This window comes from Natator depressus, chromosome 4, assembly GCF_965152275.1.
Source record: "Natator depressus isolate rNatDep1 chromosome 4, rNatDep2.hap1, whole genome shotgun sequence".
Classification (NCBI taxonomy): Eukaryota; Metazoa; Chordata; order Testudines; family Cheloniidae; genus Natator; species Natator depressus.
The window spans coordinates 123309229-123324981 of NC_134237.1; the positions used below are offsets into that span (position 1 = coordinate 123309229).

A 15753-nucleotide genomic window follows, 5' to 3' on the forward strand; every position below is an offset into this window, starting at 1 on the left:
AAAAAAAAGAAACAATCTATAGAAATCTACTTTCTCAAGAACTTCCACTGACATAACCTCAAACTATAAATTACTACTTTTATGAGAAGAGCCTTGTGGTGCTAAAAAAAATAATACTAATGTGAGATGCTGTTGGCCTGTTATTTTGAATCATTGATATGTTGTATGCACAGGGGAAAAAAATAAACCAAACCACCATGTAATTATGATATTTGACTCTTTGTGTTAGTAAAAGAGTTAAAATCTTCTCATAAAAATACTTCCCCATGCCTTCCTGGTCCATACTAAAGTTCCCCTGTTTATTTAGTGTGCTTTTAAACAGTGATTTGGCACATAAATAGCATACAAATTTAAGTTTAGCAAATTAGGCATTATTGGCATTTTTAGCATGCATGAGACTTAAAACGATATACAATCATTGTACTTCCCCTATAAAGAATGTGGCTCCTCTTGCTGTTTTGCCAGTGTGTTATTTCTTAAATCCAAAAATGCAGTGATACCAGCAAGGAGAGAAAAAAAATAAATAAATGTGCATCATTCAAAGTCAACATTTAGCTTTGCTGCATACTTGTTTTTAAGACCAACCACAAAGAATACCTTCATTCAAAAATAGAAAAATAAACACCCACAACCCCTTAATGCACAGCGGTTAAACTGATGGAAGAATTCTTGGCCTTAGTTTTTCAAATATGTAAAAATCATCTCTCTGTTATTTGTTTGGATTTAACCACTGACGATGTATTGCAAAATAAACTTACCTTTGCTCACTGCAATCCAGGATAAACTAATTTTTTTTAAATGAATATATATTTATAACATTAAATGTAATTTGTTAAAGGACTGTACATCTATACATTCTCTCAATATTTCCCGTAAACACAAAAGAAAAACTTGATTATTATATTTTTCTCCATATTTAATAAGTTAAAGAACTTAAATGCAGTAAATTTTAAAGTTTACAGTAATGCTATGCTATTTCAACCAATGAACAGATATGTTAATGTCTATAAATAAATTTACAAATATACATGTTAAGATACAATTTTTAAAACAAAACTGTGAAGATATAAAAACAAAATCTTTTGCCCAGATCAGTATATCCTAGATTGCAATGCTCTTATTTTGAGAGATTTCCCTCTCAGTACTGCTTTACTTTGCATTAGTATTATACATTCTTTATATATATATATATATATATATATATATATATATATATATATACACACACACACACACACAGTATATATTTATAGATATGTACACAATTCTCTGGAATAAACCTTTTTGATATAAGTTAAAGGCTCTTGCCTACAGGTACCCGTAATTTCTCTCTCCAAGTCACTGCGGATGGAATGGAGACAACTTGCTGGCTTTAAAGGGGAGAAGTACTGAAACAGCTGCTTCTCTTGGGCATTAAAGGCAAAACCCCAAAACTCAAATCTCCATCGGAAGAGCGTGAATTTTACATTCTTAGAGCCTGATGCTGCAGCATGCAGCACACTGGCAAAATACTGCATTCACATAAAGCCCCCCATGAAGACAATGGGGCTCTTGATGATGCCCATGTGTAAGAAGTTGCAAGATCAGAGACTAATTCTGCTTGTGATTTAATTATTTAGCAATTTCCTGGAGACATGTGGTACCTTTATACCTGCCACTGTTTGATGCTTTCCTCCCTATAAACCCAAAAATGAACATGTTACAATGACCTTCATGCAGTTGCCCTTCCGTTCGGAATGTTCCGACTCTTCTGTATATACACCAGTCACCCGCAACCCTAGTGCAAGAGTGGGTTATGATCTGTTACAGTCAAACTGCTGTTTGCTACCAAACCATTAACTCCTTTGAGATTTTGACTATGTCAAAATAAAGGAATTGGGGTGGGGGTGGGGGTGGGGGAGGGGAATTCTAAGTAGCTGGGTAATGATCAAGCGACTATAAAAAAAACCCAACCAACAAAAATACAGCTATTTATATAAATATATTAATCCCTGCAGGCAATGTGGCTTTTCAGCTTCACCAAAAAGGTTCATGTACAGATTGCATAAGCAAAGAATTTCTAGATTCTTTACACTTTTCCCCAGAAAAAGAAAGATTTTTTTTTCCTCTTCTTTGTATTGCAGGCACAGAATGGCAACTCTGGCACTCGATAATACATTACCGGAGGTCCAGAGATCAGCACCCCTAGATTTAACTTTTTTTTTTTTTTTTTGAAATATATATATATATATATAATAATCATCTTGGCAAGAGATTAGTTCCTTCAGGCCAAACAGTGCTTTTTGACTTCTTATACAGCAAAATGGGAAAAAAAATAACCCCAAACCCCCACAACCCTTCTACGGCTCAACAACAAAAAACTTCTTGAATTACCAAGCAGTTTCATTCAAAGATCCTTCACTACGGTTTGTCCTCGGCCTCCCCCAAGCCTACATTCGTGAGTTTTTTTCCCATGGTCCGTCTGTGTTTTTGGAGTCATGTCCTGATGACACCATTGCACTGCTGGTGTTTGGGAAGACATGGCTCATCTGGCAGAAGGTCGTGGGCAAACACGGAATCGTCTCCCGAAGAGCAGGTGCTGTGTGTGTCCTGGCAGGCGGGGGAATACTGCTCGAATGGCACGGAGAGGTCAAGGTACTCCTGCAAGGAGAAAAGTCACATGGTTATGTGGGTCGAGGGTTGGGGAGAAGAGATAACTAATGATGCTGCAATGCTTTTCAGTTACCACAAGCATTAGGATTAGATCTGGAAATGCCAGAGCTGGGTTTTGAACACCCCTGAAGCATGAGCGTTTTGGGCTCTGGGATTTTGGTTTAGCCCATCATAAAGATAGGGACCAGGTCTGAATTTCAAACTACCTCCAGAGCTCAAGAGAGATCAACTGCAGGGTTTTGGTTCTGGCCCATCTCTGTTCAGGACTGATCTTTAGCCAGAGAGAAACACTTACATCAGTTGATGTTACAGTAAGGACCCTATCCAAGTCTTCCACTAGCTGCTTAAAGGTTGGCCGTTGCGATGGGACTGCATGCCAGCACTCCCTCATGATCATGTACCTGAGGAGAACAAAGAGCAAGAGGTCTTCCCTGTGATCGGGCAGGGGTGTGGGAGGAAGAGAGAAGAGCATGTGTGCAGATACACATGTCCCGGCCCAAGCAACTGCTGGGGCAGAGCCAGCCCCCACTCCTTTGCATTGCCCTAAGCAAAGTGAGACATGCATCTCCTTCTGTGCCTGCACCCACTGCCCAGCCCAGACATGGCCACCAGTCAGTGCATTGCTGCAGGGCATAACACAACCCAGCTGGTATGCCTGCAGCAGAAGTAAAGTAAAGAAAGGGGATTACCTAGGGAAACCTCTCCAGCCTGCAGTGCCGGAGCCCAAGAGGGGCAGGTATGGAAACTGGGTGTAGAGAAGGAGGGATAGCCCAGGCTACGGAGTACCGAGAAAGGCAGCTGGGTCTATCAGCAGCTTTACTACTGTAGCTGTCTATCACACGGTCCTTGGCAACAGGCATCAGGAGCAGAGGCCTAAGGCTGCCAATGGCTCGGAGCTCTACGTAGCCCCAGCATTCATGGTCTTGGCAGCAGGACTGGAGGCCCCAAAGGGAAAACGAGGAGGAGGAGGAAATTCACACTGATTTCTTTGACATGCACGCACACCCCTTTACAACAACGTGGGCAACCTACAAATCACAAAGCTGCCCATAAATGATCACATTTGAAGAGGAAGCCATTGGATTATCCAAACAGAAACCCCTAATGTCCTAGTCAGAAATCTGGTTTGCATGGTAAACAATGATAAGGAGCTTTGCTGGGAGCAAGAGGACACTCAACAGGCCCTACTGGTCTTGAGTGCCCTCTCCCCTGAGCAGTAACCAATGAAGTTTACAGGAGAAGGAGTCCTCCCACAGAGATGCAGCACTTATGAAGCATAAGCACATACTAATTTCATTCAGATTAGTCTGCTTTTAAATCCAACATACGGCAGGGAAAGCTTTGCCTACAGCAGGTCCGGTTTGTCCACAGTGTGGAGTAGGCAAAGCTAACTGGACCAGGGAAGAGTTAAAAGACAACAGCAGGGAATGGCGAGACAACAGGCTTAAAATGGAGTATTGCTAGCACGACACTCACTGAATAGTGATTTGTCCTGCCTCAGTCCCAGCGTACTGGCTGGAGTTAGACACAGGCAATTAAATGTTACTTAAATTCACATTTGTTTAGGGCATTACTGAAGCTGAAACAACAAGGAAGGAAACTAAACATAATGATGCCATTTTCTGAGGCTCAGAACCCGCCTCCTAGCAATGGTCTCAGGACCACAGAAAGCGTTTCTCATCTGCACAGTGACCAATGTGCTGGGACCAGACAGAAGAGCTTATGTCCCTATTACTACTTGTCACTGTCATCTGGGTGGGCCAAACCCTCTCCTGACTTACACCTCACTTAACTCTACTAAAAGACAGAATTTGGCCCTCTTTATATAGGCAACTGTATATTGAACGGAAAGAGGCTCTGAAGAGCAATCTCTCAAAGTTCCTTATTACAGGGGTCACATGAAATATAAACCCTTGTTTCTGGGGTAGTGCCGCAATCAGACAAATACATCAGGCAGGAAAAGCTGTATTCAAAGGGTAAGTCACCAGACGCGGTGCTAGCCCATTGGGGGCTCTAAGCAGGACTATCCTCCCCCCAACACATACTGCTCAGGGCCCTAAGCAATTGCTTAGTCTGCTTATGCTTGAGCCTCACTAGGCAAATCCACAGACCTGAGCTGGGCAAGGGCTGACATGAATCGACCAAGCATAGCAAGTGTAGCTGCATATTTTGTCTGTCAGTGACATAATGAGCCTAAAGGCATCAGGCACGGTAAGTCTATCTGGAGCCAGCTGGACAATCGCACAGCAGGGCCAGCTCAATAGTAGCAAGTGGGGGTCAGACAAAGGAATGGGCAGCGATATTTATACACACACTGGAAAGGGGACTGGAGAAACTGAATTAAGAAGGAAAATAAACTCCTGCATCAGTCAAGGTTTCTAGAAATGAAGCCGTAAGGCTACTCCTTCCCATGTTCTCACTTACAGGTCATGAGTGCAGTTTGCTGGCTTGTCCATCCGATGGCCTTCTTTTAAGAGTTTGAAGAGTTCCTCGACTGGAATTCCCGGATAGGGAGACCCACCCAAAGTAAAGATCTCCCAAAGCAGCACTCCAAAAGACCAGCTGGGAGCCAAAGAAAGGTGTTTAAAATTCAATGAGGTTTTTTAGTTTGTTTGTTTTTTGCTTTCTTTCGGTGCAGCCATGCATAGCTAACACAGCCATCAATAGCATGACTAATTGCCTAGGCCATTTTTACTAGTTACTTGGAGATCTCTGCTGATCCAACTCAATAGCAAAGAAATCCCAGGCACCATGTCTGAAACTGAAATGAGCATTTAATCAGATAGGTGACAGCCCATTTATTACCCCTGGCTCTTTGTTAGGTCTTCCACCAGCTCCACTGAATGGAACAAATCAAATTATTCATGCACAGCTTCACTGAATTGCAGGCTAGGAACCACAGGCCACTGTGCAAGCTGATATCAAAACTTGCTTGTTACAACGCTTATTTCACTGGCCGGACTGGAAGAAACACCCCCTACAAAAAATCAGCAGAGGTCTAATGTTACATGCCCTAGCACAGCAGCTGTGCTACATTTAAATGCCCTCTTTTTCAAAATATCTTTTGCCTCCTTAATTTTCTTTTTTTAAAAGAGAGATTCTCTCTCTCTCTCTAATTTAGGTAAACGGACGTGTCCATTGCTGCATTACCTACGTGCTGAAACTATGATTTCAGATCACCGAAGCTACAGCAGGTGAAATTGACAGAAAGAGAGAATACAAATTTGTCTGCAGCTAAGCAGAGAAACAGCCGTATTTGGCAGTCCCACAGATTTTCTGCTAAACTGGCGCAAGGAGCCCACTATTAAAAAATAAAATAGCTATCATGCTTAGCTGGGCAATTTCAGCTTTCATATAAATTAAAGAGGATAGCCCTGAGTTCAGCCATGACCCGAAACAGTTTAACAGCCTGTTCTGTTCTTCATTCCAGTTATGCCGTTTTCTTACAGTGTACAGCCATTAAAACTAGCTAGGTTAAAGTAAACATGGTTTTGTACAATAAATTAGTTGACCCCAAAATAGCAAAATTGATCAGATAATGTATTTAATGAATTATTGTCTGACCAGCTCCAGTAACTCTGAGCAAGTCATATAGGGCCTGAGCCTCCTACTGTAGCTAAGTGAGAGTGTCCAGATCGAAGTCAATGGTAATTCTGCTTGAGCAAAGACTGCAAGATCAAGCCTTTCTGCGATTCAGTCTGCCCATCTACAAAGGGAGTATGAAACACTTGCCTATGTTTATACAGGTACTAAGAGGCTTAGCTCAAGAGCTTGGAGATCTTTGGATGAAAGCTGCTATCTGAGGGCAGAGCAATGTCGCACGTACAGAACTGTATTTCAGAATCAATTACAAAGCTTATGGTCGAGCGAAGAGCTTTGTTTTTTTGCAATCAGTCTTCACCAGCACTGAGCCCAGAGTTCAGAGTCCCATTTGTGCTTAGCAGCACATTTGTCTTTCTGATCCTCCGGTATTTTGTTTTGCTTTTATTTCAATTTTTTTTTTTTAAATGTGGGTAATGCTTACACATCGCTCTGGTGAGTGTAGACCCGGTCAAACAATGCTTCTGGAGCCATCCATTTCACAGGCAGCCGACCCTGTAATTAGGAAGACAAAGGGAATGTTCCATCAGCACATTCACTCAGCCACAACGGCACCATCTGAATCTTCTATTCTAATCCAGTTTGAAACGTTTTCATTAGCAACCACATCTGCTTCCCTGATCACTGTGCAGGCAGTAGTGGCCACATGTAAACAGATTATAACATTTGATCCCCGGTCTTCACTGACTATGTGTGTTATAAACACCCTCCCTCTTGCATGCTGCATTTCACTGCCAAGGCAGGTTTAATGTATTGAGGCATCTAAATCTCTGTATGAAACACAGCATCCATCGTCTACAAAGGCAGCTGTGGGGCTGGACCTTTTCAAAATAGAGTGGGACCAATACACACGGGCCTCGCTGGCTTGAAGAGACCATTTCACTCAATGCAAAAATGCTGCTTAGTCTGAACTATAGGGGGAAATGCACAGAGTGAATTCACCCAATGGCTTCACTATGGTCCCGCTGAAATCAAATAGGGTGTTTCTATCATTTCAACAGGACTATCCCTCTCACCCTGCCAGGGGCCCAAAGGGGGAATGCAATGTGTGACAGAGACCCAAAACGAGGGTTATATGAAAATGATTCCCAAGGAAACTTAAAATGCTGCAAGATTAATTCCTGTAGTGTAAATAACTCCTTCTAGAGCCTCAGCCTTAAGATTCTTTGTATCTGATGCAAATACTTTTCAGCTATAAGAGAGAGGGATGTGTGTGAAATGCAGGTAACTTTATTACTAGAATGAGTTACATCCCTTGAAGTGAGAGGTACTGGAAAGCTATGAATATGAGCAGTGCAGGGTCAATATAACCACAGCTGCAGTGAATAGGAACAACCAAGGTGGCTTGTTTTCTCCTTCAGTATAAAGTGAGTTTCACTTTGTCAAAGCTCATGATGTGTAGATGTAATGGATCCCATCACTACTGGAAATAACTGTAATAAAATGCCACGAAGGCACCAAATACTGCAACTGACAGTGCATGGGTGGACTGCAGTGTCTAGGCAGCACTACACTGATCTCAACGGGGCTCCTTGTGGGTGCAGGGGGCCTGCCTGTCTGCTACCAATTGCTGGATCAGGGCCAAACTGTTTTTCTCAATGCAGTAATTTGTTTAAAAAGAAGGTGTGGACCATGAGCATGTGCTGCTGACTCCTCCACCACTGGGAACTCCCATGCACTTGGCAGCTGCATACTCACATTGGTTGTTTTCTTGTAATAATCGATGTTGTGAACATCTCTGGCTAGGCCAAAATCGGCTATTTTCATCACATTGTCTTCAGTGACTAACACGTTCCTGGCTGCCAAGTCTCGATGAATGCACTGAGAAAGGTGAGCACAGAGATAAATATGGGCTCGTTAAGCTGCTTACGATTCGTGGTTTATGAAGTGCCGTTTCATTTACTTGAAAGCCAATAAAGCTGCACCATTTAATTCTTCGCCCTTTAGGTCATCGCTGCCACATGCAGTCTCAGACAAACTGCTTCTTAGCAACATCTAACACACACACTCGCCTTCAGTGGCAAGACAGCAATGCTTCTTCATCTGCTCTCTCAGGACGGGACACTCAGACTGGAGACTGGCCCCTTCTCCTACACGGGAGAGCAGACAGATCCCAGGGCTGTACACCAAGCTGCCACCACCAGGGAGCAGAGTGTGGGCTTATGGTTTACTTACAGTAAGGCAATGGGAATCAAGACACTAAGATTTGATTCCCTGCTGTACGACTGACTCACTGTGTATAAACTAATGGCCCAGTTTCCCCATCTGTAAAATGAGCCTGATTGTCCAATTGCTGATATCAGTGTAAATCAGGAGTAACTCCAGTGACGCAAGTGTGAGAATAGTGTCAGGTCCAAGGTTTGTAAAGCGCTTTTGGAGCCCATGGATAGCTCTAAGCGTCAGGTCTTGTTATGAATGGGCCAAATCCTTCGCTGGGCAACTCCAAGGGAGTCTATGATCACCTGGTAACTTAACAGAGATACTGCTCTTCTAACAAACGAACGTTTGGCACAGGCTGCGTCTCTGCCTCGGCCTTGATGCTCTGCACTTTCAGCATTACTGAAAAGGGGCCACAGAGGCTCCTGATTCTATTGTCTGAGATGAGATTACCTCTCAAAGTGACTTTCAATTTTGCTGTCATCCTGACACCACCAAGATGCAGCGTACAGCTCAGCATGGCTCTAAATCTGACCGTGGCCACCCTTGGATAGTGGCTGAGATAGACTGAGGATCGGACATCTGAAAGTCAATTAACTCTGTATTTAGATGTTTCTGTTGTGTGACCTTTGTATTTGCTCACTGAAAACACGCAACTGAGGTCTGCCTTTCATACGGACTCTGCAGCGTCCATGTATTGCCATAGTGTTCGTACACTTACTGGTGGATTGTTGATTACAGCAAAGCGGCACCCAGCTAAGTCGCTCACAAATGGGACGGGGGTGAGGGGGAGATAGCTCAGTGGTTTGACCATTGGCCTGCTAAACCCAGGGTTGTGAGTTCAATCCTTGAGGGGGCCATTTAGGGATCTGGGGCAAAAACTGGGGATTGGTCCTGCAGGATGGGCCCCTTTGAGCAGGGGGCTGGACTAGATGACCTCCTGAGGTCCCTTCCAGCCCTGATATCCTATAATTCTATGATGTGATAATACACAAATGGACTTCTAGGTCCCTAAACAGAGCTGCTTTGCAAGTAGCAATGCATTTCTTACTGAAAAAAATAACTCCTGTACTTGTAGGCTCTTAAAGGCAGAACCCAGTCATTTATTTGCCAGCAATGCGCTTTGCACACCTATGGCACGACATGTATATTTACGTATGTGATAAACAACAGACTCCAAGTCTCTCAACTCACTTTCTGAGATGCCAAATACTCCATGCCACGGGCCACCTGGTAGGCGCATGAGACTAAATCTTTAAATGTTAACTGCTCTTCTGGCAGCTTGCAGGTGTCGAATGAATAATCCATGCCGGGTGGCCGACGAGCCCTGAGATATTCCCGCAAGTTCCCTTTTGACGCATATTCTACCAGAACGTAAAGTGGGCCTGCCAACAAAGAACAGTCACAACCTGGCTGTTATATCATAATTACAAAGCGCCTTGCAAAACGGAGTGAGTGTCACTAGCCTCATTTTACTGAAAGGGAATGAGGTGGTCAGGTGACATTACACAAAGTCACATGACAAATCAGCAGCAAATGTAGCATTGAAGAGGAAGGATGGGCCAGTGGTTAGAACACTAGCCTAGTAAACGCAAATTCAAGCCCCAGCTCTGCCACAAAGTTCCTGTGTGACCCTGGGAGAGTCACTTTGTCTCTGTGCCTCAGTTCCCCATCTGTGAACTTCCCTACCACACAGGACCTGGGGATAAATGAATTAAAGACTATGAGGTGCTCAGATACTATAGTATTGAGGGCCACCAAAGTACCTCAGAAAGTTAGACAGGAATAGCACTCAGGTCTCTTGACTTCCAGTCAGGTTCCATAGCCAAGTGGCCTCTGACAAACACATCTCTTCAGAGCCGTTCACAAACATTAACTCACCCGCCTAACTGCCCTGTGGGTGAGCATTATCCTTTCTGTTTGATGGCTGGGGAGGCTTAGACATAGATGGTATTATGTGACTTGCCTAAACCCACAGAGTTGGGACTCAAAGCCAAAGCTCTAATCACGAGTCTTGCCCAGCATATTTTGGGCATTCAGTGAGTAAATAATAATAAATGACAGTCAACCCACCAAATCTCTCCGCTTCCAGCTCCATTTTTTTTCCCCCCAAAAAGGAGAAGGATACTAAGGAAAAGCATTTGAAAAACAAAAGAAGAACCAGTATTGATAACAAGTAGAGACCTTCCTAACACCATATATTTGCTCCAGTATCAAAAAGCCACCCAACTTCTCACTGAGCAAAGCACAGTTAGTTATGTCTGTGCACACAATTAATCTTGTGGCCAATTCAGATGCATGAGGAAAGGGTAAAATCCTCCTGGCCTCGACACAACCTAAATAAGAGGCTCCAGGAGCACAATATTACATTACAGGGGGGAAACCCTGATGCTTGCTGGGCCAGGAACCTGCAGTAGAGGTATGGAAGAGCAACTGTGTGCACACAAGGCTGAGCTAGTACGATGTGCACCACAGAGCAGAATGGGACTGTTTACCACTGAAATCATGAAGTACGATGGTAGCATAGAGCTTTCTCCGAAACATACCATCCTGTGTGCAGGCGCCTAGGAGGTTAATGATATTTTTGTGTTTCCCAATCATTTTCATCATTTCCATTTCGGACACCAGGTCAGAAAGGTCCTTGTCAGTAGCGTCATCTGGCGAAGACGGGGGGGGGGGGGGGGGGGGGGGGAGAGAAAGAAACGGTTAGGAAGGGAATAGGCATTTCTTACAGTCGAGAAAGTAAAAGCATAACTAGAGTGCATTAGTACTATACAATATGTTATACACTCAGTGAATGGAGGCTGGCCATCTGACCAGCTGAGCATTTATGAAAGCTGGTCAGGAAATGAAATTCTTATCCTGTGGGAAATGTTAATCATAGAATCATAGAACTGGAAGAGACCTCGAGAGATCATCTAGTCCAGTCCCCTGCACTCAGGGCAGGACTAAGTATTATCTAGACCATCCCTGACAGGTGTTTGTCCTACTCTTAAAAATCCCCAATGATGGAGATTCCACACCTCCCTAGGCAATTTATTCCAGTGTCCCAAATCGGAGTGAAAACTTGAAACATCAAAACTTGTTGCCAAACAAAAAGTTCTGAAAAATGTTGATAGGGAAATAAAACATTGTGTGTTTTGTTTGGTTGTTTAGAAACTGAAAAAAAAATTGGGTTGTCGATTTCTGTTTTAGGATTTTTGGGGCTTCACCTCCACTCTACCCCTCCTTTTTACATACATACATACAAACTTTCCCCCATTTTTTTTCGTACTGGAAAGAATCAGGGGCAGGTAAAAGATGTGATAAAATGGGTGAAAAACAATTTTCATACCTTTTACTGTTTCCAGCTTTCTCCAGTTAGAAAAACCAGTTACAAAGAATGGAAAAATGGTAAAAGCCACCCCGAATAATTCAGTTTCCAAAATGAAACCAAAACACAAAACATCAAAATGTTTCAGTTTGGCAATATTGAAATGTTCCCCATCAAAAAAAGTTTCATCAAAATTGACTGACGAGGTTTTGTCAAACCCCACTTTCTCACGGAAAAATTTTTCATTAGAAAAACGTTTCAGCTGGTGCTAGTATTAACATGGTGCAGAACCTCAGCACTCCTTGCTTTGGCTTAGCCATGCCACTCCCCTCCAGATGTTTTCCACAGCATGGAAGGGAAAACTAGTCAAGTTACTGCAGATTCTGTGCTTTAGGCAGGGGAAAGAGGAGAATCTGGAGGAGCCCAACCAACCTCATTGTTTTGCCTCTTCTTAAACTGTTGAGATGTAACCTCAGGGAGCTTGGCCAGGGTTCAATTTGATATGAAGATCTACTGAAGTGCTTATACGGCCCTCATCCCCCAAGTAGATGAGCACTTTACAATCCTGAATGGATTTTATACTCAATATCCCTGGGAGATAGGGAAGCATTATCCCTATTTTAAAGGCAGGGTGCTCAGATAAAGGGTAGATAAAGTGACTTGTCCAACATCATACAGGAAATTTGGGGCTGAGTTAGGAACTGAACCCAGGTCTCCTGTGGCCAAGTCCAATGCTGTATCCACTTAGCTATCCTTAACGTAACACTTATCATTTCCTGTGACCCACCCTAACACAAACCTGTGGAAACAAGCATCAGTTATGGAAGCCAAAGGGAGAATTTGGCCTTAGGTTTGCTCTTCTTATGTAGTCATATTTTTAAAATAAAAAACAAACCCCAAACCAAGATAAATGCCAAGGGCAAATGCCTCTCTAACAGCCCCACCTCCTGCCATTCCTTCATGGTGCTGTTCTCTGTACCTTTTAACATCTTGACAGCTACAGTGATGGCCTTGTTTGGTTTGTCCTTATCGATCCCAATCGCTTCTGCCATCACCACTTGACCAAAACAACCTTCACCCAGAGGTTTCCCCAGAGTCAGGCTGAAGTGACAGACACAAACAAATGAATTAATATGTGTGATTGTGCTGAGAAGTGGAATGAAGACAGAAGAGCGACACGTATATTCAGCGTGTGGGTTTGACTCACCGAGATCTCGTTAATTCCCACTTGGGATCAGCAGGCAGTTCGAGCTCTGAGACATTCGCTAGCATTGGCCCATCACTGGATGAGAGGCGGGTGATTCTGACCAGCGGGGTATTGGAATTCATGGAAGAGTTAGACTCCAATGACACCTGCTTGAATAGAGCAAATAAAATGTTATTGCCAACTGCCTCTGTGTCAGATACCTGCAGACGTGCTTGAAAAGGAACCAGCCAAGAAAATCAGTTTGAACTAATCTTTGTTTATTGAAGACTTACAATAAATTGTAACCTAGAAATTAAAAAGATCAGTTTCACATTATGGGAGTGTATATATCTAGACATGCAAAGCCAGATCCTTAGCCAGTGTAAACCAGAGTGGCCTCATTGAACCCAGGACTCCATTGATTTATACCAGCTACATCAGTTTATACCAGCTGAAGTTCTGGCCCATATACATGGGGTGTGTTTGTGTCCATGTAGTCAGTCCCAGCTTTCCATTCCCAGTCCTGTAAAAGCCAACAGTTTACAGCCAGAGAGGCTGAATCAGCAGGGTTTGCAGTCCTTTTTAATTCCTATGTTTATTGCTCTGCAGTGCCAGTCACTGATGCACGACTGGATGGGATTTTTATGGTACAGAGTGCCATCACTGTCCCTTGCAGAAAGAAGGCCCAATCCTGGACCCACAGAAATCAGTGGAAGTTTTGCTAGCGACTTCAGTGGGAACACGTCCAAGAATACACTTCTTCTCCCACTCCTCCCCTTCACGCTGGCTAGGGGAGCAGGATGGTAGACTATTCTCTGGAAGGTCAATTTTCCCCAGGATGATGTTACGTGTGGCCAGCAGGGCTGGTTTAAAGGTCTGTTTTATTAGTCCTAGGTAAGCACAGGTCTCTGTGGAATTGCTGGCCTCTGACAAACAATAATTGCAAACTAAAAAGAGTTAACTGGCACACACTACGTTTTCACTGAAAAAAATAAACGAATAAGTGAAACAAACTGAGACACGGGGCCTGACCCTTATTCAGGCAAAGGCCCTGCTGACATTAATGGGATTTTTGCCTGAGTAAGAAACACAGAGTCAGGTTCCTAACATAGAAATGAAATGTAAAGGTAGGCTGGGGCTATGGGGGGATAGGAATCTTGTATCTACTTTCTGTTACCTGTCTCTTGAGAGGAAATTTGGAGACTTTCTGTACAGTGGGGGTGTTCATGGCTTTTTTGTTGGGCATTTTCATCCTACAGATAATCACGACGACAACCACCAGGATGAAGAGAACAAAGCCAGTCCCATAGCTGAGGATGCCAGCATAAACGGAGCCAGAATCATCCATCTCCACTAGCTCTGTAGAGTAACAAGAGACAGAAGTGAGGAGCGAGGACAGGCGACAGCAGCCAACATGTACACATGCAGTGTGAGAAATTCAGGTAGGACCCGAGCAAAAGCTCACTGTCACCAATGGGAATCCTCCCGTTGACTTCAGTGGGAGTTGGATCAGGCCTAGGTTGGACACATCTTTGTATATGCATAACCCCGTTGGACTTGATCCAGGAGCCCTCCCAAACCCAGAGCTCTGAATGCCTACAATGGGTGTTTTGCTTTTGCAAACAATGCAGGATTGGGCCCTTCCTCTATTTCACTCATCGGTTTTGACTCCAGTGCTGGCAACAGATGTGCCCCAGACAAGGGATTAATATGACAACTCAAGCTAAGATTTCAGTTTATCCCACCTGAATCACGCCTGTCTCCAAAGTACAGTGAGGTTAAAAATGTGATACTTGGGTGAGGATAAATGGGAAACTTGGCTTAATTATACATTAATATATTATAATTCATGATGTACATATTTTGTTTGGACAAGTAAAAGGACAGATTATCCCAATTATTTTAGCAAAAATCCCACCTCAGGATTCCAGAAGGTCAGAACTTCCCATAGGCCCATTGAACAGCCATGAGCCCAATCATTTTGATGGCTATAACATAATTAGCATTATGCACTCAGAGCTCAATCCTGCAACCCCTCCTCAAGCAAAGCACAAATCAAGACTGATTCCCCATCTGCTCCCTTCAGTCCAGGCACTTCTGAATTTACAAGGGGTCAAAGCAAAACCAAAATCATACTAACAGAAAGAGGATGCCCAATGGTTCTTTAAATCAGCAGTGGAACGCCTTATAGTGAAATCACTATTTTCTTTCACACTGTCACTTCACTCTGGGCTAAATGCTGAGCTGGGTGCACGTGACTTGAAAGCAGCCACGCAGCTGTACTTGTGGGCGCAGTAGTGAAGAAAACTCATGGGGGAACTCTACTTCTTCATGGGCAAAGGGGATATGGGACCACTCAAGCTCCACCCCAAAGCCTATTGATTTCAATGGGAGTCTTTCCACTGACTTTATTGGACTTTGGATCAGGCTCTCAGTGGCTGTGTGTCCTTGAAGGAATGTGGCAATGCAAAAAACGGGGGTTCTACCCATAAACAGGGCATGGCTATCGTCTACATATACACATACACACTGTGCGGCAAGCTACATGGCTGTGAGCCAGCTTACCAGATGAGCAGAGAACCTTTGTACAGGGGCTGACCCTGGCAGGAGCAGAGCTCTGCTAACCCCCAGTGAAGTCAGAAGCAGTTGAGGGATCTCACAGGATCAGGCCCTATACCCAAAGGGCTGGGAGTATAGATGCTATGAAATACTGTTGGGATGGTTCTGCTGCGTTTGATCAAACCCCAAGGTTCATAGCTCTGAAGTCTCTGATCCCCTTTTCTCCCTTTGCTGAAAGTGGAAGGGTCACTGCTACTGTGACCAGATGTCCCGATTTTATAGGGAC

At 43.7% G+C, this 15753-nt stretch overlaps 1 protein-coding gene across 5 annotated transcripts in view; it reads right to left on the reverse strand.

The window, feature by feature from the left end:
* Positions 1-1235: 1235 nt before the first annotated feature.
* FGFR3 (fibroblast growth factor receptor 3) overlaps positions 1236-15753 on the reverse strand; it is a 75417-nt gene continuing 60899 nt past the window's right edge. For 2 of the 5 annotated variants that reach the window (XM_074951829.1, XM_074951828.1), the window contains exons 9-18: positions 14079-14267; positions 12930-13074; positions 12702-12823; positions 10956-11066; positions 9604-9794; positions 7951-8073; positions 6677-6747; positions 5077-5214; positions 2948-3053; positions 1237-2640 (exon numbers count right to left, since the gene is read on the reverse strand). In XM_074951829.1, coding sequence (XP_074807930.1) covers positions 2476-2640; positions 2948-3053; positions 5077-5214; positions 6677-6747; positions 7951-8073; positions 9604-9794; positions 10956-11066; positions 12702-12823; positions 12930-13074; positions 14079-14267 — 1361 coding nt within the window. In that variant the 3' untranslated portion in view covers positions 1237-2475. Of the gene's footprint in view, positions 2641-2947; positions 3054-5076; positions 5215-6676; positions 6748-7950; positions 8074-9603; positions 9795-10955; positions 11067-12701; positions 12824-12929; positions 13079-14078; positions 14268-15753 lie in introns of all 5 variants that reach the window. The other 3 variants (XM_074951831.1, XM_074951830.1, XM_074951832.1) reach the window with 3 other exon arrangements.